The sequence below is a fragment of the Bicyclus anynana genome, chromosome 16 (genome assembly GCF_947172395.1).
Source record: "Bicyclus anynana chromosome 16, ilBicAnyn1.1, whole genome shotgun sequence".
Taxonomy (NCBI): Eukaryota; Metazoa; Arthropoda; class Insecta; order Lepidoptera; family Nymphalidae; genus Bicyclus; species Bicyclus anynana.
The window spans coordinates 7,458,457-7,485,535 of record NC_069098.1 but is presented as its reverse complement, the minus strand read 5'-3'; the positions used below and the strand labels follow the sequence as shown (position 1 = coordinate 7,485,535).

Genomic DNA, 27,079 nt, shown 5'->3' with positions numbered 1-27,079 from the left:
TCCTCCTCCTCCTCTTATCCTCATTTTAAATAAAAAAAAAAAGAATCAAAATTAGTCAATAAACGACGAAGTTATGAGGTAACAAACATTGAAAATAAACAGTACCTACTACAATTTTACTCCAGCTGTTAAATTCCTTAAACTAGGCAGGCGATTTTATAACGAGCACAGTTTACACGGGGCTAGCGCAAACCATAAATCACTTTAGAAATTCTCTTCAGCGTATCGTATCACAACTGGGCCATAAATATCGTTCATTTTCGTCCTGTGGGCCATGCGAGTCGATGAACCCCGAGGCGGTACTTCGTCAGAGAAACTCCGAGATGTTCCGGCAAGAATATTTCCACTACGGAGAGGCTGGCTCGAATATATGGCGCCCGTGAATATGATAATTTAACCACCTTCACATATCATTTCGTAGGAATCGCATCTCATGTTTATAGCTAAACTTGGACGATGCACTTAGCAAAATGGGTTTCCGATACTTATAAAAGCGATCCCCGCACCGTATCGCTAAATATTACGTACTCGTATGGTAAATAGATTGCAAATTGCCGACCCAATCATACATAAATTTGAATGTTAAATCACTCCGCCTAAAGGGAGCGTTTCTTTGTTAATACCCGAAGAGGCAATAAAATTTTCCAAATACATAAACTGGTCGTAAATAAATTTCCGGGAACTCGTAGGATGGTTTGCGATGAATGTGTATAATGATGTTATCAAATAGCTATCATGGCGCAGCGGCGAGCGGCGACTCGACCGTTGAGCCGACTGTGAATTTTAAATCGTATTTAATAGCCTCGTATTCCGCATGTGACGTCAAAGCTAGCTCAGGGTGAGCGGTCTACTATTTGATTTCCCAGTTTTTGCCCAACCGAGCGCCAGCCGACCGACCCTTTACAAATAACGCAAATTATAGGAACCTTTCTTTTATCCCACGGCGCGTTGTAATTAAGTTTGGAGAACGTTGTTTCAAACCTGTCTGCTTGCGATATGTTAACATAAATATTGTGTTCGTTTGTTAAACAAAGGCGCTCGTGATACTAAAGAGTCCCGGTGTTGACGTCGACTCGACGAATTTAATTAACTTTGTTAACTTCTAAATACTCTTAACGTCTTTGATACCCTGGTACATTTGCATTGACAAACAGGGGTTCGTGCGTATGACAGTCGCTGTCAAACTTTCGCCAGCGCCGCGGAGAGCTGCGAAGTTGTGTGGAAACAGTGATTTAGGCGCGATAAAACAAGTGGAATGAAACGCGACGTGCCCGCATTGCGGGGCATCATGCGCTCGTTTCTCATTGTCTGGCGTCACCTCGAGCTACAGCTAGGCAGCTACGAGTACAAGTTTAGCGACGGTGCCCCGATGCCGGTGCAGTTTAATGCATATTATAGCGCGGTAAGCACTCCAAATGGGCTAAGCGGCGAAGTAATATTGCGGCGGGCAAACTCTTTATTGAAAGAGCAAACTGTCCTTTTTCACGAGACGCCTCGAGCTCTTTGTGATTTTGCTCAACTTATTCAACGCTCGGATGTAAATAAAAGTGGACCGAGTGTATTTCAGATTTTCGGTCGGAATACATTCTTTGTTGCGGTGCGAACGCCCGAAACCGTTTATAGTTAACAACTGTTTCGGACGCCGAAGTGGCTGTTGCGTTTAAACAAAAGCGGAACTATTGCGACCCAGTTTGTTTCAGTGAGCTTCGTAATCAACGCGTAGTTACCGCTGCCACGGCGTGTTAATGTAAAGGTCTGTAGTTCGACTATCGAACACGGAAACAAAGTTACATTTATGCAGATTAACTTAGAGTAATTATTACGGTACGTGGCTCCGGCGCGGGAGGGTACGTCAAAGGTAACGCTTAAACAATTTAATATTCCACACGAGCATTTCAAACGCCAACTCAAACGTAGCTCTCCTTTCGTAAAAGTTGTTCCGTAAACGAACTCCCCCTTCGTTAGATATCTACGTGAGTTTAATCCATTCTGTAGTCTCACGGTGGGGCGGTTCGTACGGGAGCGATTTTCGACGAAAATTGGTGAAAATTGCAACAACATAGGCGAAAATTACCACTCGGAGGTGTTGTTTAGACCGGTGGTTCGAATTTATATGGCGGTGAAAATGTGACGTGAGGTCTCTGCGGTCAGCGGCGACCTGCGGCCGGTACGTTGCGCCAAACGACTACGGAAATGTGGTCGTGTACAGGACACATGCGACCCGTACGAGTACGCTGCATCACAGTGTTGTTACTGCGCGATACGTGGACACTCATCGGGACATTGTTTGTTTGGAAATTATCGCTGTAAAGTGTTCACGAACGTAATTACAAATTGGATGAAATATACTCGTACAAGCGTAATGTTTATGTACCTATTTTTTTCTTTACTTATTTTTTACGAGCGCATGCCCCACGGTTTTACCTACATAGTTTCCGTTACCATGGGAATATGGAAATACAATATAGCCTATGTTACACGTTGGTAATGTAGCTACATTGGTGAATAAATATTTTTAAATCGGTTTAGGCGTGAAAGCATAACAAACACATCCACATTAGCATTTATTAGAATTACATCAGTTCGGATAAATTGAAAGTTCAGATTGTTGTGTGAATAACCGAGAAAATTTTTCAGATTTGGATAAATAGAAAATTAATACGAATGCCTGGAAAGTCCAATCAAATACTTGCCATTACTGACTATATTAAATCTAAATTTTTTCAGAATTCATTGAATTCCTGTAGTAAAATAAATTTATTTATTTATGACCACGTACGAAAGGGAATCTAGGCAATGTCATCAAAACCAGTCCACTATAGCACAACAAACTCTATAAAAACAAAGAAATGAGAATCTTTTTCATGAATCTGTGAATAATATTAAACTCATAATACGAGTAGAATAAGTCTTTCATAATGTAATAGTTGCTCAGGTGTTTTTCCTTACAATATCAGTACTCGTTTTTCGTTACTTTAACTGGATTTCATCGAAAGAGCAAACTGAAGCTACCGTTGTTCTTTACAGCGGAAATGACAGCACAGGCGCGGAAGAGCAAAACAACGCAGGTAAGAAAGGCGAAACACACAAGACCGAAACGCTTTTTAAAGCACCAAAAGAGAAATTCTCTCTTTGTTATGTCGGAAAATACCGAAACGGAATGTTCGGGCGTACAGCTTAAAAGCTTTAGTGCAAGCTTTTAAAAGTTAATAAATTGAGAGTTGACAAAAAGCGTTAAAGAGTAGGTGTTGCACACGCTATTTGGCTACAAACAATGAACGTATAATCGGTTTTTCGTGTTTTGAGCTAAATCCCCTGTTTCGTTACTGAATGCATGCCAGAGAGGTGAAACAGGGCTGGTATTCGGGAATCCAAATGTCCAGCCGTCACGGGCGAGACGAATTATGGCCTTTGTGCCACTTTCGCCGCTACTTTTTAATTTCCCTCCGCGCAGGCATTTTTTAATACGTACGCCTTTATGAAATTTTATGTCCTCCCGCGATTGTTCTCGGTGTCACCCCAGCTTTGGCCACCCCGATTGTCCTTAGCACCGGGTCAATAATTTATTTTTTACTGACACTAATATTCGCGAGGTATTTCAGTGACTGACCGGTTTTTTAGGATGAAATATTTCAAATGGTTTGTTCCAATACTGTTATTGGTAAACACATTTGTACCATTAATTTCTAGACAAGTTAAAAAATAGTAATAAGGTAGAGAAATATAGGTAAGTTAAGTTAAGCTAAGTTTGTCGCTTTCAAAACATACCTAACAAAAATAAATAAATTGTCTGTGAAATACTTGACTTATCCACTTTGTGGTAATAATTGTATTAAGTCTGTAATAAAACGATTCATTCACTATCAACCCATATTCAGCTCACTGCTGAGCTCGAGTCTCTTCTCAGAATGACAGGGGTTAGGCCAATAGTCCACCACGCTGGCCGAATGCGGATTGGCAGACTTCACACACGTAGAGAATTAAGAAAATTCTCTGGTATGCAGGTTTCCTTACGATGTTTTTACTTCACCGTTTGAGACACGTGATATTTAATTTCTTAAAATGCACACAGCTGCAAAGTTGAAGGTTCATGCCCCGGACCGGATTCGAACCCACACCCTCCGGAATTGGCGGCTGAGGTCATATTCACTGGGCTATCACGGCTCTAATAAAACGATACTTAATAAAAATAAATACGTAGATCTGACATAATTCCCATTTCTTCATTTATTTAATAGCTAGGCAAAATGCATAAACCTTAATATACAAAACCTAAAACCTAACAGCACAATTTCATTCGCCAATATCACGTACTTAATTAAAAGGGTGATAATAATAAACAATACTCACTGGTGCCCGCGTAGTAAACGGTGTAGTCCAGTTGGTGACCCATCATGTCCACCTTCACTCTGTCCACGACCAGGCGGGTGAAGAACAGGTCCCGTTTGTAGTAGATTGGCTTCTCGTGTTCGTGAGAAACTGCACTGTCCATCAGTGGGTGAGACCTGAGAAATAAAATACAAACAAAAACAGTAAGGCTACGTTCACATTATGTCGGAGCGACACTGCGACAGTTTACTGTGCAGTTTGAAGTGCGTTCACATATACGACGTCACGACCAACTGTCATCCACGACACCTTTTTTACTGCGATGACAGGTTATCGTGGAAGTGTGAACGACTAGTTCTTAGTAGTAAAACGGTAAAAGAACGTTACCATAAACAGACGGTAAACTGGGACGTTAATCCAATACCGGGACGGTAGACAATAAAAACCGAGACGTTTTACTGCCACGACACAGCGACGTGGGAACGCTGAACCGATAATATAGGCCCGATCCAATGGGAACATCTAGTCACGATTGTCATTCCACGGTAAATATCAGTGTTGTTCAACGATAAAAGTTGTTATAGTAAGAACAGCTAGAGACGACCGTCGTTCAACGGTTACAGCTCCGACATAATGGGAACGCACCCTAATGTTTACACTAAGGACGTCAGAACATTTATTTAACTCAACAAATTGCAAAACTCAACTTATTTTTACAAAATAAAATGTGAATAATATTTAGAACCTATGTCATGGTTTTAGGAATATAAAATTTTAGACAACTAGCGGACGCCCGTTTAAACTAACTTTTGATGTTACGCCTCTTTAATCTGGCCCTCTTGCAAAATCCGTTCTTAGCGAATACCTACTGACTATAAACTATCTCTCTGGCAAATTTCATCTTTGTACGTGTAGTGGTTTTCAAAATATCGTGATGAATGACCTTTCGCATTTATATATTAAGATCATGCGCACAGCATGCGGTGCGGCAAAACAACCAAACGCAACGTATTCTCGGAATGAAATCGACACGCAACTCAATTGCAAGCTCCAAAGGAATGCCTTAACTTAAACAGCAGCATTACTCTCAGTACCGGGAAAGCTTTTCGTTTAAAAGAAATCGATTTCGGATCCACGATATTTACGCGTCGAATTGAGATCCTCGTGTCATGTAGTGTTAACAAAGTGAGCATTTGGAACGCGTGAACCTGGTCCGCAGTCACAAACGCAAAACCCTCGAACTAGTCTCAAACGGCTCGGAGTTGTGGACCTAGGGCCTACCATAGCTAGACCTACTTAATTTTGTGAAGGGTGAAAGTTATGCTCCTCCCAGTATTAAAAACGGTAGACAATTGTGTTTAGTTAGTAGGTATATAGACTGTGACGGGTATGGAAGGTTTGCTACAAAGGGTCAAGACACCAGTCCCTCAACCATCCAAATATAAAGCATATTTTTTACATATTCTTCCTCGACATAAAGATAAAGCATGTCCAGTGGCCAGTCACCGGTACTTAGTTTTACGGCAGTAATGTGGTAATATGCACAACATTATATAGGGTATTATATTTGTACGATTACGTATATTTTGTACGATCTGTACGTGTAGGCAACACGTACAAATCGTACAAAATAGAAAATTCCTGTAGGTCTATATCTAGGTTCGTAATGAGCCCTTAGAGTAAGCAGTGCATCTTTGCCTGTATGAAGTGCACGCGACTGCTTCGCGGCAACCCTTCAAAAACACCGTTAAAGATCAAACTTTGACCGAAGCCACGAAACTAAGGGTCTGGCTACAGAAGACATGATTTCTCATTATATCTTGTAGAAATATCAAAAAAAAAATACGTTTAATATACTTGGGGAATTGTGGATTTGGGCCCTTTTTTAATCTTTACAAGTTAGCCCTTCACTATTATCTCATCTGATGGTTAGTAATGATGCAATCTAATATGGAATCGGGCTAACTTGTTAGTAGTAGGATGAAATTTCACCACTGAAGCCTCCCACCAGACCTTGAAACCTGCTACCTTCCAAAGCAGCGACCCCAAGTCCATAATCGGCTACCGTATTTAATTATGGTAGGAGCATGAGACAAAATTTCAAACCTAATCAAATGAGGCATGTACGACCATTGCAGGCTCGCATCCTATCGGCACCCATAGACACTTTTATCTAGCGACACGTCCTGTTAATTATCTCTCGCGCCGAGGGTGTTCGGTTCAATTATTTTTTTTCCGCTTTTTATTACACAATCCGCACTTTCCAGGCTGAGATTGTAGCACTTCACCTGTAACCAGTCGGTTGAAAATACATGGAAATAATTTAATTAAATGAAGGATTCTATCGTGTCGCAGGCTTTTATCTGTGTCCCCACGTTGTCGTGACATGTAGACTGTGTATTGTTGTCAACGTGTAATGTTTCCGTCGGTGGCACTCCCTTTTGCTTGTTAAATGAATATTTTCATTCTAAATGCCATTCTATATTTCATGTTATTCATATTTCTATCACAATCATTACAAGAAACTCTAAAATAAAGTGGTAACCAGCACTACTTGGTTTTATTTCGATTAAAAAAAATAAAAATAAAATTCTAAGTGATAACCGAAAAACCATTACAGTGTAAAAATAAAATATTTTAACAATGACACGAACTCGTTTTGCCTAATGTTTAATTTTTCAAATTTCTAAGTGTTTTAACTATATGCATAAATTTTATTTAAGGCCTTATGTACGGTTAACACGTTCGCTGCGTCACGAGGTCAATTGACCTCGTACGTCTAGCTTCTTCAAGAGTTACGAGGTCGTTGGACCTCGTACCGCACCAGAGGAAAGTACAGAAAAATCAGTCCCGCTGCGAACGTGTTACAATGGATGCCATTTCAACTTATTTATTTTTAACCGACTTCCAAAAAGGAGGAGGTTCTACGTTCGGCTGTATGTCTGTTTTTTTTTAAATTATGTATTGTTTTCTTATAAATTGTAATTGAAAACATATTAACTATATCTAATCGTTCTAAGCTTATTAATAAACTATATTTTTTTTAATTCAAAAACAAGTGTATTATAATTATTGTTAGGTGCGAAATGACTAGCGGTTTATACCCCATTTTTTTTCTTGTTTGTTGGTAAACAGTGCATCGAGTATAGCTGTAGTATAGTGTACATTATGTTTAGTTCTCACCTTATAAAATTGAGCACTGTATCAGGCAACGATGAAGTATCGTTGACGCAGGTCCCCGGCCTCGGCTCCGGGACTCTGCTGCTGATGACGGGCAGCCAAGCGGAGCTGGACGTGGCTTGCTCCTTGAACTTCCCTTCAAACGCCTTCTGAATGTCTCCGATGGTGAACGTGCAGATGGCTGAACCCATCAACCCGGTGGAGGCGGTTGTAAACACTCCATAGAACCGGCTGTCGTCTCCCGGCACTTTGTAAATGCTCTCTGTTGAAAAAAAAAACAAAGTAAGTATTATTCATAAAGCTCACTATTGAAAAAACATAGTACATATTTACTGATTTACTCATTCAGTTACGCTAATTTTGAACTTTTATTACGACTTGGGGAAACTTGAAGATTGACTATAGTTAAAAAAATGTTATAAAATGTTAAAATTATTTTTTAATTATTAAGATTTTCCAATAAGATATTCCAATAAGAGCTTAAACTGTCACTGACCAGTTTTTATGGAAGGTTCTCAGACTTAGACTAATAATATTTTATTCTGTAACCATTACTATCAAATCTAATGATAATAACCGTGACCGTCGTCTTATTGTGCACTCCGAGATATGGGATAAAACATGTGATAATTTCTTAAAAAAAATTTTGGCCGGCCTCCGTGGCGCAGTGGTGTGCGCTGTGAATTTACAAGACTGAGGTCCTGGGCTCGATCCCCGGCTTGGTCGATTGAGGATTTCTTAATTGGGCGAGGTCTGGCTGGAGGGAAGGTTCAGCCGTGGCTAGTTACCACCCTACCGGTAACTAGTTACCACCCTACCGGCATAGACGTACCGCCAAGCGATTTAGCGTTCCGGTCCGATCTTAATACAGAAGTGGTGTTGTAAAAATCTAATAAACAACTCGAGAATACAACAATTATCATAGATTGTGATAATCATTGTATTCTCGTGTTGTTTATTATTTTTTTTCACAACACCACTTCTGTATTTTATTTATCAAGACAATTAATAATTACAACAAAATTGAATACGACCATCATTATTCGAATCACAGACAATAACATTTTTTTTTTCTATCCTTGTCTATTATCTTTGGTTAATTCTAGACTCTAGCAGTAGATATATCTAACAGACTCGAACCAAGAACATCAAAAGTCATATAATAAAGTTAACCACTGAACAGAACAGACAGTCAAAATACCAACACAAATTCTAATCTGCGCATAGCTGTCAAAACTTCCACAAGTTGGCTATTAAATTATTGTAATTGTGGTCCCGAACTTTGTATATCTCCGTGTCACCAGACGTTGTCACAATATTAAACTATTTACACAACTATATACATCAATCTACGTACTAAATTAGTTTCTTGTGTAACTTTAAACGAGAATGGCATAGTGATGTGATGTTCTGTGCCACACAGATTTGACAGGTTATCGCGGAAAGTACGAGTATGTTTAAGTTTAAAGATATTATTCTCAAAACAAACAATCTAGTTTGAGTAATTAAGCAACTTTTCAAAGCGGTCATCACCATTGATCATTATCAACCCATATTCGGCTCACTGTTGACGCTGAGCTGGAGTCTTCTTTTAGAATGAGAACGGTTAGGCCAATAGTCCACCACGCTGGCCCAATGCGAATTATGAGACTTTACACAGGCAGAGAATTAAGAAAATTCTATGGTATGCAGGTTTCCCCACGATATTTTTCTTTCACCGTTTGAAACACGTGATATTTAATTCCTAAGAATGGACACGACGTACATTTTTCTGATGGATAGGCTCTTCTCTGACAAAGGTGCGATTGGTCTTAATCTAACCGTGGTAACTTAAGTTTCAGGTTTTAGATTTTACTTGTCACTATATAAATATCTAACGTTTTAAAATCCTAAACTAAGCTAGCTTGAAATAAATGCATTTTAAATATGTTACTATTTATGTTCATATTACTTCTTAGTTTTTTTATAACTAACGATGGTGGTATAAAAATTATTATTAAAATATAAAGAGTTTGGATTTTATTTTATAAAGTTTTACAATAATATTAAAACTACGTACCTAAATATCTATAACTACATATTATAAAAATTAAAAAGAAAATATAATAAATTTAAATTATATCTAAAGGCTCAGGCGTCGTAGAATTCGTCCGAATCGACGATCATAGGTAAAGTGCCCAGAAGGCTGGCAGTATTGCCACGTTGTATGGCAATACTAATTCTTTGGCCTAAATATAGGCCAGCCTTCAAAGAGTTTCATTTCAAATAAATCAAGTAATACTTAATGTAACCTGTAATCTTACTGTACGCTTTTCAGTAAACGAGAGCATATAATACAAAAATGACGTGGGTTTTACAAAAGGTCATAAATAAAGCGCGTATTAAATTTAGAAAAGGCGTAAAACGATGTTTTTGGGGAAAAAGCAAGCACATAATTTACAAGCAAAACACGAAAGAGTTGTCAAACGAAAGCTCGACGCGTGCCGACTATAAATATATTACGTCTGGCCTTATTATTTAAATACGACTATATACCAAACACATGTTAGGCTCAGTGTTTTACTCGTATATTACTGTTTTGCTAAACAGAATATACGAGAACTAAAATTAAAAGTAAAATATTATGAATCAACACACACTAATCAGACAGTAATAATTTAGAATAGAATAGAATAGAATTTCTTTATTTGTCCACACACGAGTAATAAAATAAAATAAAATAAACAAACAGAACACAAACATACAAATATCTGGTCGTGGACAAAACAGGTATCCACCTCAGCACGATGCTACAGCGAGCTGTGGCGCTGGTTTTCAGGTGAAACCTTGTGAGTTCACATCTACTTAAGATATATAATCTATATCTACTTAAGATATATAATTTATCTACTTAAGATTTTGCTACTGGGTTCCATTCGTCGGTAGAGCTATAACTTTAGCTATAGAGTCTTAGCTCTTTATCTACTCTTTTGTAAGGAGACCTGGCTAATAAAATATGATGATGATGATGATGATGATGATGAAAAAAATATATATACGGTCGAATTGAGAAAAGAATTTTTTGAAATCGGTTAAAAATGGACGACAGCGTTTTTTACATTAAGAAAATTTGAAAAAATACGTGATATTTAAATTAAGTTTTATAAGAAATCCTTATCTTTTATTAATTGATATCGATATATTTCGGACCCTTATTCCATGTGCCACACAAAATTAATATTGTTTATATTCAATTTGATATGAGTCAACTACCCTGTACCTTAGAAAATCGCGTTTACGGTCACGCGATAGTCACAGTATGGTATGAAAACATTGAAAACTGCCACTAGGCACACTGAAGAGTTTGTTTGTTTGAACGCGCTAATCTCAAGAACTACTAGTTAGAATTAATTGAAACATAAAAATGATGATGTGTGTCAATTCATGAAAGCTAAATTAGAACCATTTCAGAGTAAAATTTACTATACTTCCGTGTCTTCGAAGATAATTTAATATTATGCTACCATTAAGCTGGTCTGGTGATGGTATAGGAAGTCATAGGAACTCCTAAAGTAAACATGATAAGCCGATCGAATTTCGGTTCATTTATCTTGACAAATTCTGGTGCAATGTGTAGGAATATCGATCCCCCAATATGTGGACCGAGGATATCAAGCAAGTTGCAGGGAGCCGCTAAATAGGGAGACCGTTTTGTTTGGAAGTCCATGCAAGAGGCCTATATCCAGCAGTGGACGTCCATCGGCTGTTAATGATAAAAATGTGTAGGATTATATGCAAAAGATTGGTTTTAAAATACGATTTCTACGAGTACGTTAATTAAATTACAAATATGAAATAATATTGCCTATAAAACGACAATTTATTTGATGTTTGCAATTTTACGTTGCCAATAAAAGACAAAACTGTAAATATATTTATTAATTAAAATTCTTGCAATAAAAAATGTTGTGTAAATTAAATTTTTTAAGCATAAAGCACATTAAATATAACGGCTATTTAATTATGCTCGAAGTGAAAAATTCCTCGCTTCTCGAAGGCAGAGCATTCCTCACGTGAATAGGTAAATATTTGAAATATAATTTTATATGTGTTATAAAAATAACACCTAAGAGAATATAAAAATATGTGTTAAACTGTGTGTAATAGTTAAACATAAGGCTTTTTGTATTGCTTTTTCACTCTTTCCATTTAAAAATGTTGGTAATTTTCCATAATTATATTCAGTAACATTATTTTTTATTCAAATTCGCAATTCATTTATTTTGATTAGGTTTCGTTTATAAGCACTTTTGAAACGTCAAGGTATATTACGATTGAATGGTGGTAATTAAATTCGAAAACTAAAATTAAAGTCACGAGGGTTCCAAACGTGCCTCGGTCCGAGAAGAGCCCACAACAAACTCAGCAAACATTATCGTTCTACCAATTGAATCGATTGCTGGACATAAGTCTCTTAGGACCTTCAAATACCAAGGTCTTGAACGGCATTTGCTCTTTTAAAAAATCATAGATGTTTTTCTCATTTATTTATTGTAATTGTCCTTTTTTACGAGATAGTTTTTAGAGTAGTTTAATTTTTATTTTTTAACCGGACAACAACGCTGTTCTATATACGTGGCTTCGTTAGGCACTAGCACTAAGATTTTTCTTACTGAGATTCTTCTAAGAGATTAAGGGAAAAATCTTAGTGTCGTTGAAAAATGTTGCTATAGTATGCGCATTATCATCTGAGTCGTCCGGTCATAAAAGTCAAAAAAGATAGGAATGTGCAGCGCGCCTACCTGCGCACCCTAATTATCGATAAACGGCTACCTGCGCACGTGCTAATGATGAGTCAATAATGATTTGGACGATTCTGATTGGTCGGTTTCTAATGTAATTGCATTGCGTATTTTTTTTGCTATAAATGTGTTTACTGCAATTAAATAAATACATTCATGTGTTACTCGTTGCGCACTATGGATACTAATATATAATAAATTTGGCAGAAGACGAAGATTCTGATGATGAAGACTCAGATGAAGATTAATTTTATTTAGTTAATAATTATATAATATGAAATATGTATTATATTAAATCAAATATTGTTAATTTTTTTAATTTTGTGAACAAGATACGATAATAAACTTTACTTATCGATAATATGTCTTTCATTGTTACACCCTTCACTAGACGGCTCCATAAGACCCATAAGTGCAAGCGAGATAGATATAGAGAAATGATTTATGGCCCTAAGACTCAGTTGTTAATGCTATTAGTATAGTTGCCGTTGTTGGTGACAATAAATAAATAAATAATACACAGATCATAGAAAACGTTAAAACTAAACTAACGCTTTAATTCCGTGTCGTAATATCAATTGCAATTTCATTCATAATACCCTCAATTGCGACGAGGATGTAGATGTGGTAAGACGTAAGCTTAATTACCGCAAGTTTGCCAACGGATCTAATCACGCTGAAACGTGAATGTACACAGAAACACTTGAACGTACCTATTACGTGCTCATAAGTTATGCAGGTATGCAATGGGGGCGCGTGAAAAACCGTGGTGAAGGCGAAGCGGTAAACGTTAATATTATATGAGGCAGACGGAGTTCCCGGCTCCAGAGAGGAATTGGCTAGACTTTTGTCGTTCTAAATCTTGCTATGCGCTATTGAATTTCGAAGTGAAATGTTTGCTACAGATTGACAGTCAATGTTTGCCTGTTCGGGATTAGGGTGGAGCAGTTGTCGGAGATCGGTAAGTCAGACTGGATATACTGAATCGTACTTACTGTGGAAAATTGCAATATTTAGCGTGTAGGGTGAAAGTTTTGAAACGGCGGAACGAATGGGATTTCCGCTTTGTATTACGGGAAATGCCTTCAAACAAAATCTGTGGAGTTTTAGTTTACTTTGTGCATAGTCTATACTAATATTATAAAGCTGAAGAGTTTGTTTGTTTGTTTGATTGAACGCGCTAATCTCAGGAACTACTGGTCTGATTTGAAAAATTCTTCCTGTGTTAGATAGCCCATTTATAGAGGAAGGCTATGGGCTATATATTATCCTCGTATTCCTACGGGAACGGAAACCACGCGGGTTAAACCGCGCGGCGTCGGCTAGTTATGATATAAATATATAAATATGCATTCCTTTATCTGCATTAAAAATAATTAAAACATATACGATCTTTCTATGTTTGTAGACTTTTATGCGATATTATTAAACGTTTTTAATTCTTTTAAGTCAGGCACACAAATGGACATAAGCCTTACCATAGAAAGGATAGATACTCTTACAAGACCTGCCATTCTCAGATGGTCGACTTCTATTATTTCGTCATTAAGGTCGAGAAAACTGGGAAGCTAAAACAGGACTTTCCGTTTATTAAGCGATATCACTAAACTCACAAATATTTGTCTCCAAGCTTATGAAAATATCTTAAAAATGAGATTTACTTTGTGTTTCTTACCAGCTCTTCTCACCCCAATCTACCTTCCGAATCTTTAGGTAGTCTCTAAAATTAGTCAAACCTGACGTTGCAGAAGTGCTTACAAACTAAGCCCACTTGGGGAACAAACAAATTTCGAATTTGTTATTTCCAGCTAACAACTCTTACGAATATAAAGTAAAGTGTTAAATGAAGCACTTACGTATTTCATTAAAATAAAACGGGAACTCCCCAGGGATGCTGCAGTTAAGTCGTGCTTTCAGGTAAGTGGCCCAATTCTGGCTGAGGATGTTCTTCCCGCCCGTGTCTTGTTTGCAGACACGAGCTACTCTTGAGTACACCGCCTTGCCACAGTTGATGTATTCCACTGCCGTCTCTCGGAAGAAGAACAGCACGTATTCGCCGACGTCGAAGGAACCCACGAAGTTTGGTTCTAGAAAAGAAATTTTAATTTTCAATTACATTGCGTCTTAAGTTCTATAATATGTACAGTATGCTGTTCTACAAAAGGTAATGTAAAGTATGTATCAGTAAGTTTCACATTAGTTTTTCGAGGTCTAACAATCCAGCGGTAGGTCTATTCCAAATGAACTTTCCAAAGGCAATAACAATATTGGCGTCCGATAGTTGTCACTGTACCTATAGTGATCAGTTGTGAATGGCGATTGAATGTAAACATTCTTAAAACGATAACCAAGTTAATTTTATTTGAATAATTTGAAAAACTTGTGAAGTTAAGACATTTCAATATCCTTATCGTTGTAAATTCATAAACTTTGTAGACACATTAATACAAGCACGCGTCTTTATTAAAATTTCTTTCTTTATTTAAATTTCTACCAACTACCATAATACACCTACACAAATAAAAATCCTCCGGGGAACTGATGTGATGTATATTATTTATGAAATAGGCACAAATCACATTTGATGGTGAGTGTAAATCCATATTTACACTCACCATCTCTCACCATTTCTTAGGCCATCCTAAGAAGATCTCGCAAGTTTAAAAACAATAGTTATCAATGTATACCCATTAAACATCAAAAACGTGACTACAATTATATTGTCTATTGATCTATTTCTTATAATTTCTACCGTATTGTAAACTCTTTTTATTATTTATTTATACTTTTACTATGTTTGCGTTAATGTAAGATTTTAACGGAAGTTTTAGATATTTTTGAAAATCAAATCGAGTACTGCACCTGTAATGCTTTATACTATAACCTATTCGATTCAAAACAGGCAAAATTATAATAAAACGTGGTAAATCAAAAATTAAATATTCGTTTAACAAAATTGTTAAATGTTTTTCACGCAGTAATACCTCATCAGTTAGCTGCGAACCGGGCTAATGAAAATAAAGTTGCAAAAGCTCATTACAATGAGTATGACGCACGCACCAAACTAGTTTTAATTTTAATAAATATTAAACGCAACCCAAAAGATTTGTCAGTGCCATTACGCACAACTGCGTTATTATATTTTGCTTTAATTACGCACATAAATTTTATATGTTCGAGGTACAGTCGCGCTGTTAATACAGCGGTATCAAATTGCTGTTATATTCCCTGATATGCAATAAATATTAGATGAAGTCGTGTGTCAATTATGTCATGTTCGAGGCGTTTCCTGGCTCACATTAATACGTGCTCATTTGTTGCGAGCCGAAATGAAATCGACGCGTGCTAAAGATTAAAGCCACACGACTCTCTTATACTATCTGATATTGGGTATTGTCCTAGTAGTTAATATGTATAGCAGTTTTGGCTACTAAATTTTTGCTTAATGTCAGCTTTGGCTGAGGTTTTATATAGCGGTGTGCATGAGGTTTTTAGCTAGGGTATGCACTATATGAACCGAAGCAATGTATGGAAAATTCCGTATCCAATACAGGTCTGTGCATATTTGAATCCATAAACGCCAGAGCGGCTACTTTCAAGGTGGTACTTCTTATATCTCTATCTGATTTTGGGTATTGTCCTAGTAGTTAATATGTATAGCAGTTTTGGCTACTAAATTTTTGTTTAATGTCAGCTTTGGCTGAGGTTTTATACAGCGGTGTGCATAATGTTTTTAGCTAGGGGAGGCACTATAAGAACCGAAACAATGTATGGAAAATTACGCCTCCAATACAGGTTCGTCAAGAGTCTGTGCATATTTGAATCTACGCCAGTGCGATTTCAAGATCTTACTGTACAGAAAGATAGGGATTTTTTGTATAGAAACGAGGGAATAAGAAATATGGTATGATTAGTTGGCTGTTTTTGACTGTATCGTCACACGGTGATTTTACGGTGAGACAGCTGTTTTTAAAATATTGGTAGCTCATATGGTAGCTGTATAACTCTTTGTGAAAGAGATCTTCATCTGACCCACAGGGAAAGTACTACTATACCATTTTGTGCTGTCAAGCAGCATTAAAATGTGTGAACATTACACCTTTTTAAATGATGTTGTTTCGGCTGTATTTTCTATGATACCGAAAATCCTAAGACTCAAGGAAAATATAAAAAAAATATCTTTTACTTAGCCTAAAATATCTATCCATCTTGATTCGACATTCTTGATAGTAAACTTAATAGCAATGAAAATTTATGAAGACGATTATTAATAGCTTTTACAAGTACTCTCGAGTCCTAAGTAATGGTCTCACAATTTAATATGGCCATAATGTATGCATAGAAATTGGATATTACCACAGTAATACGTTCTTATTAACACTGTCATGGTATTGTTTCCATAGATTACAGTATAATAAAGCTTACGGTGTATTAAAATTTAATAAGGTTTACCTTCCAAATTTATGTTGCAATAAATTATTTAATCGCAACAAGGGCTGGTAAACTCTGTTGTTTGATAAAGAATAGATAATTATTAATACTTAGGTTAATTTTATGTTCCTTATTCTTATATAAATAAATTAGGTAAAGTTTTATTTGCCATCTCGGGTGATTTAATATTTTAAACATAAGTTTTTTTTTTAATATTCAATAATATTAAGTAATTAATTTACACTTCTTAATATGTAGCTCTACTTCTTTTTACTTAGATTTATTAACAAGTCAATATATGAAAGTGTTATCGATAAAATTAATTAAATAATTTTGCGTGATTATTATTTTTGATGCTGAAATATTTTAATGGTAGTTTTTTTTATCAAATAAAGTAATTAATTTTAAATTTAAATTAACTCATCGTCCTTGTCGTTATGAGATGAAAATAATAAATTACGTATCGAATCGCCTATTTCCTATATTTAAATGTTAATATCTAGCAGCTCGTTGGAGCCCCTGGACACTCACGCAGCTCCTAGTAATATTTTTGTTAAGGTTTTTTTTTGTTCTTTACAAGATGCCCTAGACTACTATCTCATCTAAATGGTATGGTAAATGATGATGCAATCTAAGATAGATGCGGGTCACCCAAATCCGTTCAGTTCAAGTGATTGAATAAGAAATAATGAACACTAAAGACGGTCGTTGAATTTTCTAAAATTTTCCAATTTTTTGAGCGTTTTACCTAACTTTTCGTAACCTTTTGCAAATAATTTAATAACTTAAAAAAGATGAATGAATTATGGCATGACCAAAGGAAATTGGGATTCATTTTTTGATACATATTTGATATTATCGTAACCCGTTTACAAAACAAAAGTAGCTTTGTAACACGGGAACGAACAAAATCACAATGCGTGTAACGCGATTTCGATATGCGCAATAATTTTCAAAATTATAGCCGTGTTTTGAAACAATGGCCGTAAATTAGGCTAGGTAAATTCTACGCGCTTGATCGGTTACGAGAATAGCTTCGACACACAATGGCGTGCGTTACCGCAAATACGAGTAGAATCGATCTCTGTTATATATGTAGTTAGATGGGACACTCTATTCGTGATTGTGCAATTGTTTTCGACATTCTGTCTCATTACACTCTATTATATTCCAATTCTACTAATATAATTTATGTAAATGTGAAAAATTTACATTTCTGAGATCGTCTGTTTGTATTTAACTGAATTGCATTGTCAAAAATATCTCTCAAACACGTAACATAACAGTTTTATAATACGTAGATTATTAGTAGCGGATGGTCAGGACTGAAAAAATCTGCTTTTTAACTCTATTAAGTAGGTATACATATTAGTATACTACATTATTCATATACCATGGACCGACTATAACAGATATAACTTGAATAATTAGCTGACTGGATTTTTCTTTGTGTAATTCACAAAAGTCAGCGGTTTAGCAGTAAAAAGGACAGACAGACTTTGTATTTATAATTAATGAATCATATTGCATTTTTGCACCCATTTGGTATAAATAAATTATATACAAATATTAAAAAAAATCAGAACAGGAACGGAATTTAATTAATATAAGCAAAGAAAAATTTTAGTCTGGTATTGCAAATAGACGAGAGTCGTGATAGCCCAGTGGATATGACCTCTGCTTCCGATTTCACAGGGTGTGGGTTCGAATCCGGTCCGGGGCACGCATCTTCAACTTTTCAGTTGTGTGCATTTTAAGAAATGAAATATCACGTATCTCAAACGGTGAAGGAAAACATCGTGAGGAAACCTGCATACCTGAGAATTTTCATAATTCTCTGCGTGTGTGAAGTCTACCAATCCGCATTGGGCCAGCGTGGTGGACTATTGGCCTAACCCCTCTCATTCTGAGAGGAGACTCGAGCTCAGGAGTGAGCCGAATATGGGTTGATAACATCATTGCAACTTTGAAACAGGTGTTAAACCGCGGGATATAGTAGAGTAACAATAAAATAACACAATAAAAAATAAAATTAGGTTTACGTATAAACGAGTAAAATTACAAATTCCCATTTACAATAAATTACCTTATAGCTAAACAAATATCGAAAGCAATAAACAAAGAAATGGAATCGAGGGTTAGGAAATACGAGGTATTATGGTTACTGGCACCAATATTAACGGGCAAAGATTGGGGGAACATTACAGCCCGTTAGACCGAAAACAGTTTAATTTCCATTGTTTAACAAACAGAGCAATTCCACTCTAATTCGTCGGCCGATAATATGTAACAATTCTAATCATCACCTACCGACTGATTGCAGATTCACGAATCATTGATTTAGGAATTCATCCATCAAGCTTTCTAGGACAATGATTGCGTTTATCGTGTTACCTATCTATAGTCTGACAATGGATATAAGCTGCTTAATGCTGTAGGGGACTGTTGGGGCCAGACTTGCGTTAGTCAATTCATTAAATAAGATGAAAGCTTGTGTTGTCAATATGATTTCTTACTAGCAGACGCCGGCGACTTCGTCAATGTGTAATTCAGTTTTTCACAAATCCCACGGGAACCATGACTTTTCCGGGATAAAAAGTAGCCTATGTGTTAATCCAGAGTAAAATATATTTCCATTCCAAATTTTAGAAAAAGGTTCAGTAGTAGCGGCATTAGAGAGTAACAAACATTCAAACAAACATCCATACAAACTTTCGCGTTTAGTAGGATTTGCGATAATATGAGAAATCAATGATCTAGGCGTCAGATAGCTTAGTGGCAACGCGTTGCCTGACAACATTAAAAAAAAAAATCTAAGCATAGGTCTGTCCATCAAAGACTTTTGCTGTAATATGTAAAAATGTATACTCACTGTCTAGCCATTTGGAGTCGTATTTCAAAGTGCGCTTAAAAGAAAACTCCCGCCGGCCCGTCGTCAAGTTGTGGAGGTCGGTTCTGAAGATCACGGTGTCCGCTTTCGTGAACTCCGCATTAGTGCCGGAGTAGAGCGCGGGCAGCGATCCCGGGTTGCCTCGCTCCACCCACAGGGCGGTGGAGTTGTCGGCCGGGTCGTAGGGACACTTCGCGACGCCCATGCCGATGCCTGGCACGTATTCGTGTCGCGGCAGGTGCGTCAGGTTCGACTGAAACAAAACAACAGCGTTTATTTTTTTTTATTCTTTACAAGTTAGCCCTTGACTACAATCACACCTGGTAAGTGATGAAGTCTAAGATACAAGCGGGCTAAATCCACACCCCTTTCGGTTTCTACACGGCATTGTACTGGAACGCTAAATCGCTTGGCGGTATGTCTTTGCCGGTAGGGTGGTAACTAGTTTTTATTCCCACCCTAAAATCTTCGAACAAAGAAGCATCAAAGACCTAGCACCTGTACAGCCTTAATTGATGAGTGCTGTTTAGCAACAAAAAAAAAAGGTGGTAGTTGAAAGTTTACATCGAGTTTTATGCGGACGAAGTCGCGTGCGTCCGCTAGTGTCATATAAAAACATTATAGAGCCTCAATAGCTCAATGGTAAGAGCGGTCGGACTCATCATCGAGGGGTGGTGGTCCGATCCCCGCTCCGTTGGTCTATTGTCGTACCTACTCCTAATACAGTTTTTCCCGACTAGTTGGAGGGAAATGGTAAATATTGGTCATATTTAAAAGATATGGTAAATATTATTTTAAAAAATATATATTAATTGATCTAATTGTTCTAAGCTTATTAATCGAATTTATTTTCATTTATTTAAGAATTAGTTAATTATACCTAATTATTATTAGGTGTGAAATGACGATCTATACCTTTATTTTTGTTTTTGGTAAACAGTACTCATTAAGAAAGGCTGTAGTGTATATATATAGTAGACGACAATTTGCATCGATCCGAATACGAAGTGTGAATTTAATGATCAGTGGTAAATATTATTTTTTTCAAACACTTCGATTTTAAGCGCTATTAATCAAAGCCACTAAAAAAACCATCACCTAACGAGTGGATTTATGCGTCTAGCGCACTGCCCACCCCGGCTCGTACTCGAAAACACATCTGCGACTAATTTTTTCCAAAAAAATCCACGTCCGTTTCACGTCCGGAGCGATTTATTGACCGAAACTTATTATTTGGGAAGGAGCGCCGGACATTTTCGACGTCGTACAGGCGTTTTCCAGCCAACTCCTCTATTAGTATAATGCGATGGGTGGCGGTACGGTTTTCGAAATTATCATAAAATTACTAAATGTAGCATAAACGTGGGGTCGGCACCGAGGCCCGTCGCGGTGGATTGAGACTTTATGTAAATTTTAACGACGCTGCGACCATCGCAGGCACCTGTGACCCTCCCCCTCGCTCGCCCGCGGCACCTGTCGAAAACCTATGTCGTTTTTATTTCAATAAGCCGAGGATTAAATTAGGCGTGCGAGGACGTGCCCGCGACGAACGCCTCGGGCGCAGAAAGGGTCGTTTCTTGTTCTTTACTTTTAACAGCGAACCGCTGTAGCCTTATAAGTTGTCGGACAACGTGTAAGCTGTGTTAACAAAGTAATCGAACCGGTGTTCTCAAACTCAGCTTGTTAACTCAATTAGGCCGAAATGTTCGAGGATTGGATTACAAAATAAAATTTGACACCGAAAGCGGCGATCCGAGAATCTAAATAATAAATTGTACAACGAATATTTATTGAATAAAGAATCCGTATAATTATTATCTTATTTACTTGTCTGACTAATTTTGTCCTAGAAAATACTTGTAGTCAAACTTATATAATTAAAACCTATTTTTTATATTTTAGTAAAAAAACATATTTTTTTGGTAAACCTTTACTAAAAAAATATGAAATAACATTCGTATTTATTGAGCCGTAGTTATAATATCATAAAATTCTATTAATATCGTATCCATGACAAGAAAATGCACAAAAAATTAAAAAAAATGGAAATGAAATCGTCAACTTAAAAATATTTTAAGTAAATATTTATTTTTAATTGACTGTCATAGTTTCCGAATTCGGCGAAAAGAAGAAATAACCACAACGAATGCAATAATTAAAAAAAATAATAATAATAAAAAAATACATCAAAACATCGGCACTCTCTTCGCAGCACATCATTATTTTCCCCATCTAAGTGAGCGTAAGTCCAGAGTAAACAACGCAATGAATCGGACGGAAGAGCCCCGGGGCCTTCCTTGGAATAAGAAAGTTGTGGACAGACCGGCAACCTTCATTAGGCCTTCGCTTTGTTTGTTTACAAAATTAGCATCTTCAAGCTTCCACGGCATCGTCCGCTGCTGTAATTATTACACATTGTGTGAAACTTCGTTGAAGGGATTTGCATCTTTTGAGGTCGGGGATTTTAAGTCCAATATTCGGAAGTTTTTGTGCCCGATTACATGAATAGCCAAAAAGAAACGAAATACAAGTTCATTTATTTTTCAATTATCCCGAAAAACTTGTAAAATACAAAAAGTACTAAGTTTGTGAACCTTAAACTGAGTTACATATGTATATAACTTACTTGTTTAAATACCAATATATATTATTTTTTATTCTTTAGGGTAGGGTGGTAACTAGCCACGGTCGAAGCCTCCTATTAGCCAAACCTGGACCAATTAAGAAAACTTCAATCCGCCCAGCCGGGGTTCGAACCCAGAATCTTCGACTTGTAAATCCACTGCGCCACGGAGGCCGTCGAAATATTTATAATAATATATATAAATATTTTATTTAATAAAAACTTTTATTTTTATACCGTCAACATAATAAAAGACTAACTGTTATTTTTTCATAATTTAAACATTATTTATTTAAATATTGAAAAAAAAAAATATCTTTGTCTGAACATAAACTGTACGGGAAGTTTTACAGAATGGTTTCGATATGTTATATTGAAGAGAGCAAACTCAGGTGTTGTGATTCCCCATCGATTCTCCTTCGCTTCCAATCGCACGTTGAAATTTATTAATATTGAGGTTGCAAATGCACCGAACACAGAGCTACGAGTATATTGAGGTTGTACTTTCTTATATATAGCATTCTATTGTAGACATTCATCAACCTTTTTATGTGTGGAATTAAAATTGAGTACGTATTGATATAGGAGATCAGGCGGGTTGTAGGTACGGCCTGTTGTTTGACGGCCTGCGTGGCGCAGTGGTATGCGCGGTGGATATGCAAAGCGGAGGTCCTGGGTTCGATCCCCGGCTGGGCAGATTGAGATTTTCTTAATTGGTCCACGTCTGGCTGGTGGGAGGGTTCGGCCGTGGCTAGCCGACAATTTAGCGTTCCGGTTCGATGTCATGTAGAAACCGAAAAGGGGTATGGATTCTCATCCTCCTCTTAACAAGTTAGCCCGCTTCCATCTTAGACTGCATTATCACTTACCATCAGGTGAGATTGTAGTCAAGGGCTAACTTGTAAAGAATAAAAAAAGGAGCCACTGGATGCTGGCGGCTCAAAACTGTTGTGTTTGGAAGTCCGTGCTAGAGGCATATTAAGTCCAGTTATTAACTAATATGATTGAAAAATGTAATTATATTATTTTCTATTATAAATTCGACAGTGTGTTTGTTTGTTTTACCTCTAAACCTTAACTACTTAATCGATTAATTATTTTTTGCCCACTTTGTCAATGGCAATATGAGAACATAACCTTAATCAAGAAAAATGGAAAGTCACTGTTCAAGCAAATAGTAAGCACAATAAAAAACAGTCCATTGGATGATCAAACCTCAGACCAATTTTTTGGATACATAGAACATATCAATCAAGTCAATGGCAAATAAAAAGTAAGTAGTAGAAAACTATTAAGATACAAAGTATAGCTCCTTCTAGCAAAACCAATATTCAGCAGGGGACATACATAAACTGAAATCTAGATTCACAATCGACTCATGCCTCGATTTGTGAGTGCATCTCAAACTAAACTTAGAACTTTTGAAATATTTAAACTTTATGTTCCCACAAGTACGCTAACGCAAAGCTTACATTAGTAACTTAAATCGGTATGTATCTCAAACAAGCTTTACGTTCTAAAGAGAAACAGACTATAAAACTCATATGTAGTAAAAACTTTAGTCCGGTCTCAGGTGCAACGATCCTGCATTCGATCCTCCTTCACGTCGGGTCGTACGTTTGCAATATATTGGTATTGAGGTTTGCCAACACAGAATGTAGGTACGGTGTACGAAACTTCGAGCTATAAATGATTCCCAGCTTCGTATTGATGTGCCCGCTTTGTGTTTAAGAAGTCGGTAGAAGCCGCGTTTAGTACTCGTATGTACCAATGAGCTAATCACTTTCGAATGTGTACTTAATAGCTTTTCATTTTATGTAAGGTATGAATAGAAATTGGAATAAGATTTTATATATTACCTATGTTGTATCACAATGATGATGTGTGAGACTTGGTCGCTAACTATGGGCCTTATTAGAAGGCTCTATCACTCAGTAAGCGATGGAGCGAGCTATGCTAAGATCTCTGCGTGATCGAATCAGAATATAGGAGATCTATAGACGAACCAAAATCACTGACATAGCTCAGCGAGTCGCGAAGCTGAAGAGGCAATGGACAGGCTACATAGTTCGCAGAGCCAATGAAAGTTGGGGTCTCAAGGTGCTGGTATGACGAACCCGCACCGGAAAGCGCAGTTATAAGAAATAACTGATAAAATTTACAGTGACACACACATTTTATAATATCTACCTACATTGTAAATAATATTATAATATAAAACATTTTACGTGTGTTCTTGTAAAGAACGACTTCAAAACCTATGTATCGTAAAAACTTGAGCTGCAAGTAAGCGAACTCAGGTGCAACATGCTGAATTAGATTACCTTCACCTACGGGTAGAGCCATCTCCCTCCGTAGAACTAATAGTAAACAAAGGTTTGAAACATTGTGGTAATATTTAATATAAATTAATGATATTACAATTTATATAAAAATTTATAACTTTATAAAAAATATTTTTTGTATGAAACATGTTTATAGATAATATTTTCATAATAATTAGTCTATTTTCAATGGCACACTAAAAATCCAGCCTCTCTTCTAATAGCAGAGGAGATTTGAAGCTTAGTACCACCATGCTACTTCAGTGCATAATGACGGGCTTATGGTGATAATGTATGTCTCTGTAACGAATAACGATTACTTCTTCTCAGCGATGTCCTAGTGGGGTTTAACTTTTAAGATCTAACAAATTTTAAAGATAAAGACCGGAATAGACAACTGAACTTGCTCTCCGAGGATTAGAAAAAAAGGAAAGAAGGGTTAGATCAGTAAGAAGTACGAAGGTTTAAAATGACACCAACTTTCTTATCTCGGGCTTCTAGAGAATATCTTACAAGCAAGAAAAACCGAATGTTTCATAGCATATTTATAAAGGAATTGATTAAATTTTCGCGGCTTTGTAACATAGGTATATTATTACAGTTAATAATGGAAATAATGTATAGATATGCGTACATTATGACGTCATTATGCCTCATTTATTGTGCCGGGAGGAACTTTCGTGTACACAAAGGACCTTTAAATTGCAGGATGCCGCGGGTGAAGTTTCGGCAACAGTGTCACTATCAAATAATGAGATCGACACAAACTTTTGGCATAAAATATGAACATAATTATTGTATAATACTTGCCGAATTTCTTTTTTTGGAAAAAAACAGTATCAAGAAAAGAATAACTTTGTTAAAGTATAACTACTAGAAGACGTTCCACGGATTTACCTGCGTAGTTCGCGTACCTGTGAGAATACGGGGATAAAATATAGCCTTTGACACTCACAAATAACGTGGCTTTCTCGTGGTAAAAGAATGTTCCAAATTAGTTTAGTAGATCCAGAGCTTACCCCCTACACATACTTTTAAATCTTTATAATATTAGTATAGATGTCTTTAAATTTATTTGTTAAGAAATTTAATAATTACTGTCATATAGTTGCACTTAGAGTACTTGCCTACCTTGAAGAATCATTACAGTTCGTACCTATTAGAGGAAAGAATTTTCATCTGAAAATTTTTAGGTGTTTCCTCTACCCTAGTTAAAATAAATCTGACATGACAATTTTTTTATTTAGATTTGCATTTTTTTCTAAATTCATCTTTGACACCCTAGAGATTTAAATAGGTAAATGTAAGATTTATTATTAACTAGAAGAAGCCGCGCGGTTTCACCCGCGTGGTTCCCGTTCCTGTAGGAATACGGGGATAAAATATAGCCTATAGCCTTCCTCGATAAATGGGCTATCTAACACTGAAAGAATTTTTCAAAACGGACCAGTAGTTCCCGAGATTAGCGCGTTCAATCAAACAAACAAACAAATTGTCAGCTTTATAATATTAGTATAGATCACTAATTCCTAATTACTATTCCTAAAATATTAATATTTAAACATCTTAGCTTCACTGTCACAAAATTTTGTTTCATTGCCACCTAAATTAGCTCTGTTATCAATAAGAAGCCATTGATAGGAAAACGGTAAAAAACTCGTAACGATAATGTACAATTGCACTATAAATTCTAATCTCAAGAGCGTTTATAGCTTTTACAGTTGCCATCAAAACAGGACAATGATAGCAACGCAAACGGTATTGGTTCGATATCGAATAGCACATATTGCACCTGTGCTGTGGGGCGGAATGTCTTCTGAAATATGAATTCGGATTCCGCTTACACGCCATAAACATTGGTAATAGAGATTCATTGTACTGATACGGACTTTATGTTTGAAATATTCGCTTCTTACCTGAGTTCGATTTTTAAATGAAATATTTTTTTGTAAGAGCCGTGATAGAACAGTGGATGACTCCTGCTTCCGATTCCGGAAGGTGTGAGTTTGAATCCGGTCCGGGGCATGCACCTCCAACTTTTCAGTTGTGTGCATTTTAAGAAATTAAATATCACCTGTCTCAAACGGTGAAGGAAAACATCGTGAGGAAACCTGCATACGAGAGAATTTTCTTAATTCTAAAGTCTGTCAATCTGCATTGGGCCAGCGTGGTGGACTATTGGTCTAACCCCCTTATTTATTTTAATATAGAGATTACCCCCTAAAATATCAACTTTACCCCTTTATAATAGTAGAGATGACTTTATCGATATTACATTAATATTACTTGTTTTTCGTTAAAATAACGTTACTACTTGCTATTAATGCCACTTTCGTTAAAATTATATTATCATATGTTTGGAAAAACAATGATGATTGCAAAACCGAAAGTACGATGAAAAACGTGATAGTAGTATTAGATGTTTTAAATAGTACACCGAGAATTGACAGACAGTGTTTCGTCAACTGTTACTATAGAAAACCTTTTGTTTGAAATATTCATATTTACGTCATTTTCAAAG

General features: G+C 36.5%; 1 protein-coding gene across 2 annotated transcripts in view; it reads right to left on the bottom strand.

The window, feature by feature from the left end:
- LOC112050759 (semaphorin-2A) overlaps window positions 1-27,079 on the bottom strand; it is a 300,945-nt gene that overhangs the window by 30,470 nt on the left and 243,396 nt on the right. For both annotated transcript variants that reach the window (XM_052886353.1, XM_024089102.2), the window contains exons 7-10: window positions 19,594-19,864; window positions 14,147-14,377; window positions 7,513-7,771; window positions 4,351-4,505 (exon numbers count right to left, since the gene is read on the bottom strand). In XM_052886353.1, coding sequence (XP_052742313.1) covers window positions 4,351-4,505; window positions 7,513-7,771; window positions 14,147-14,377; window positions 19,594-19,864 — 916 coding nt within the window. The remainder of the gene's footprint in view (window positions 1-4,350; window positions 4,506-7,512; window positions 7,772-14,146; window positions 14,378-19,593; window positions 19,865-27,079) is intronic.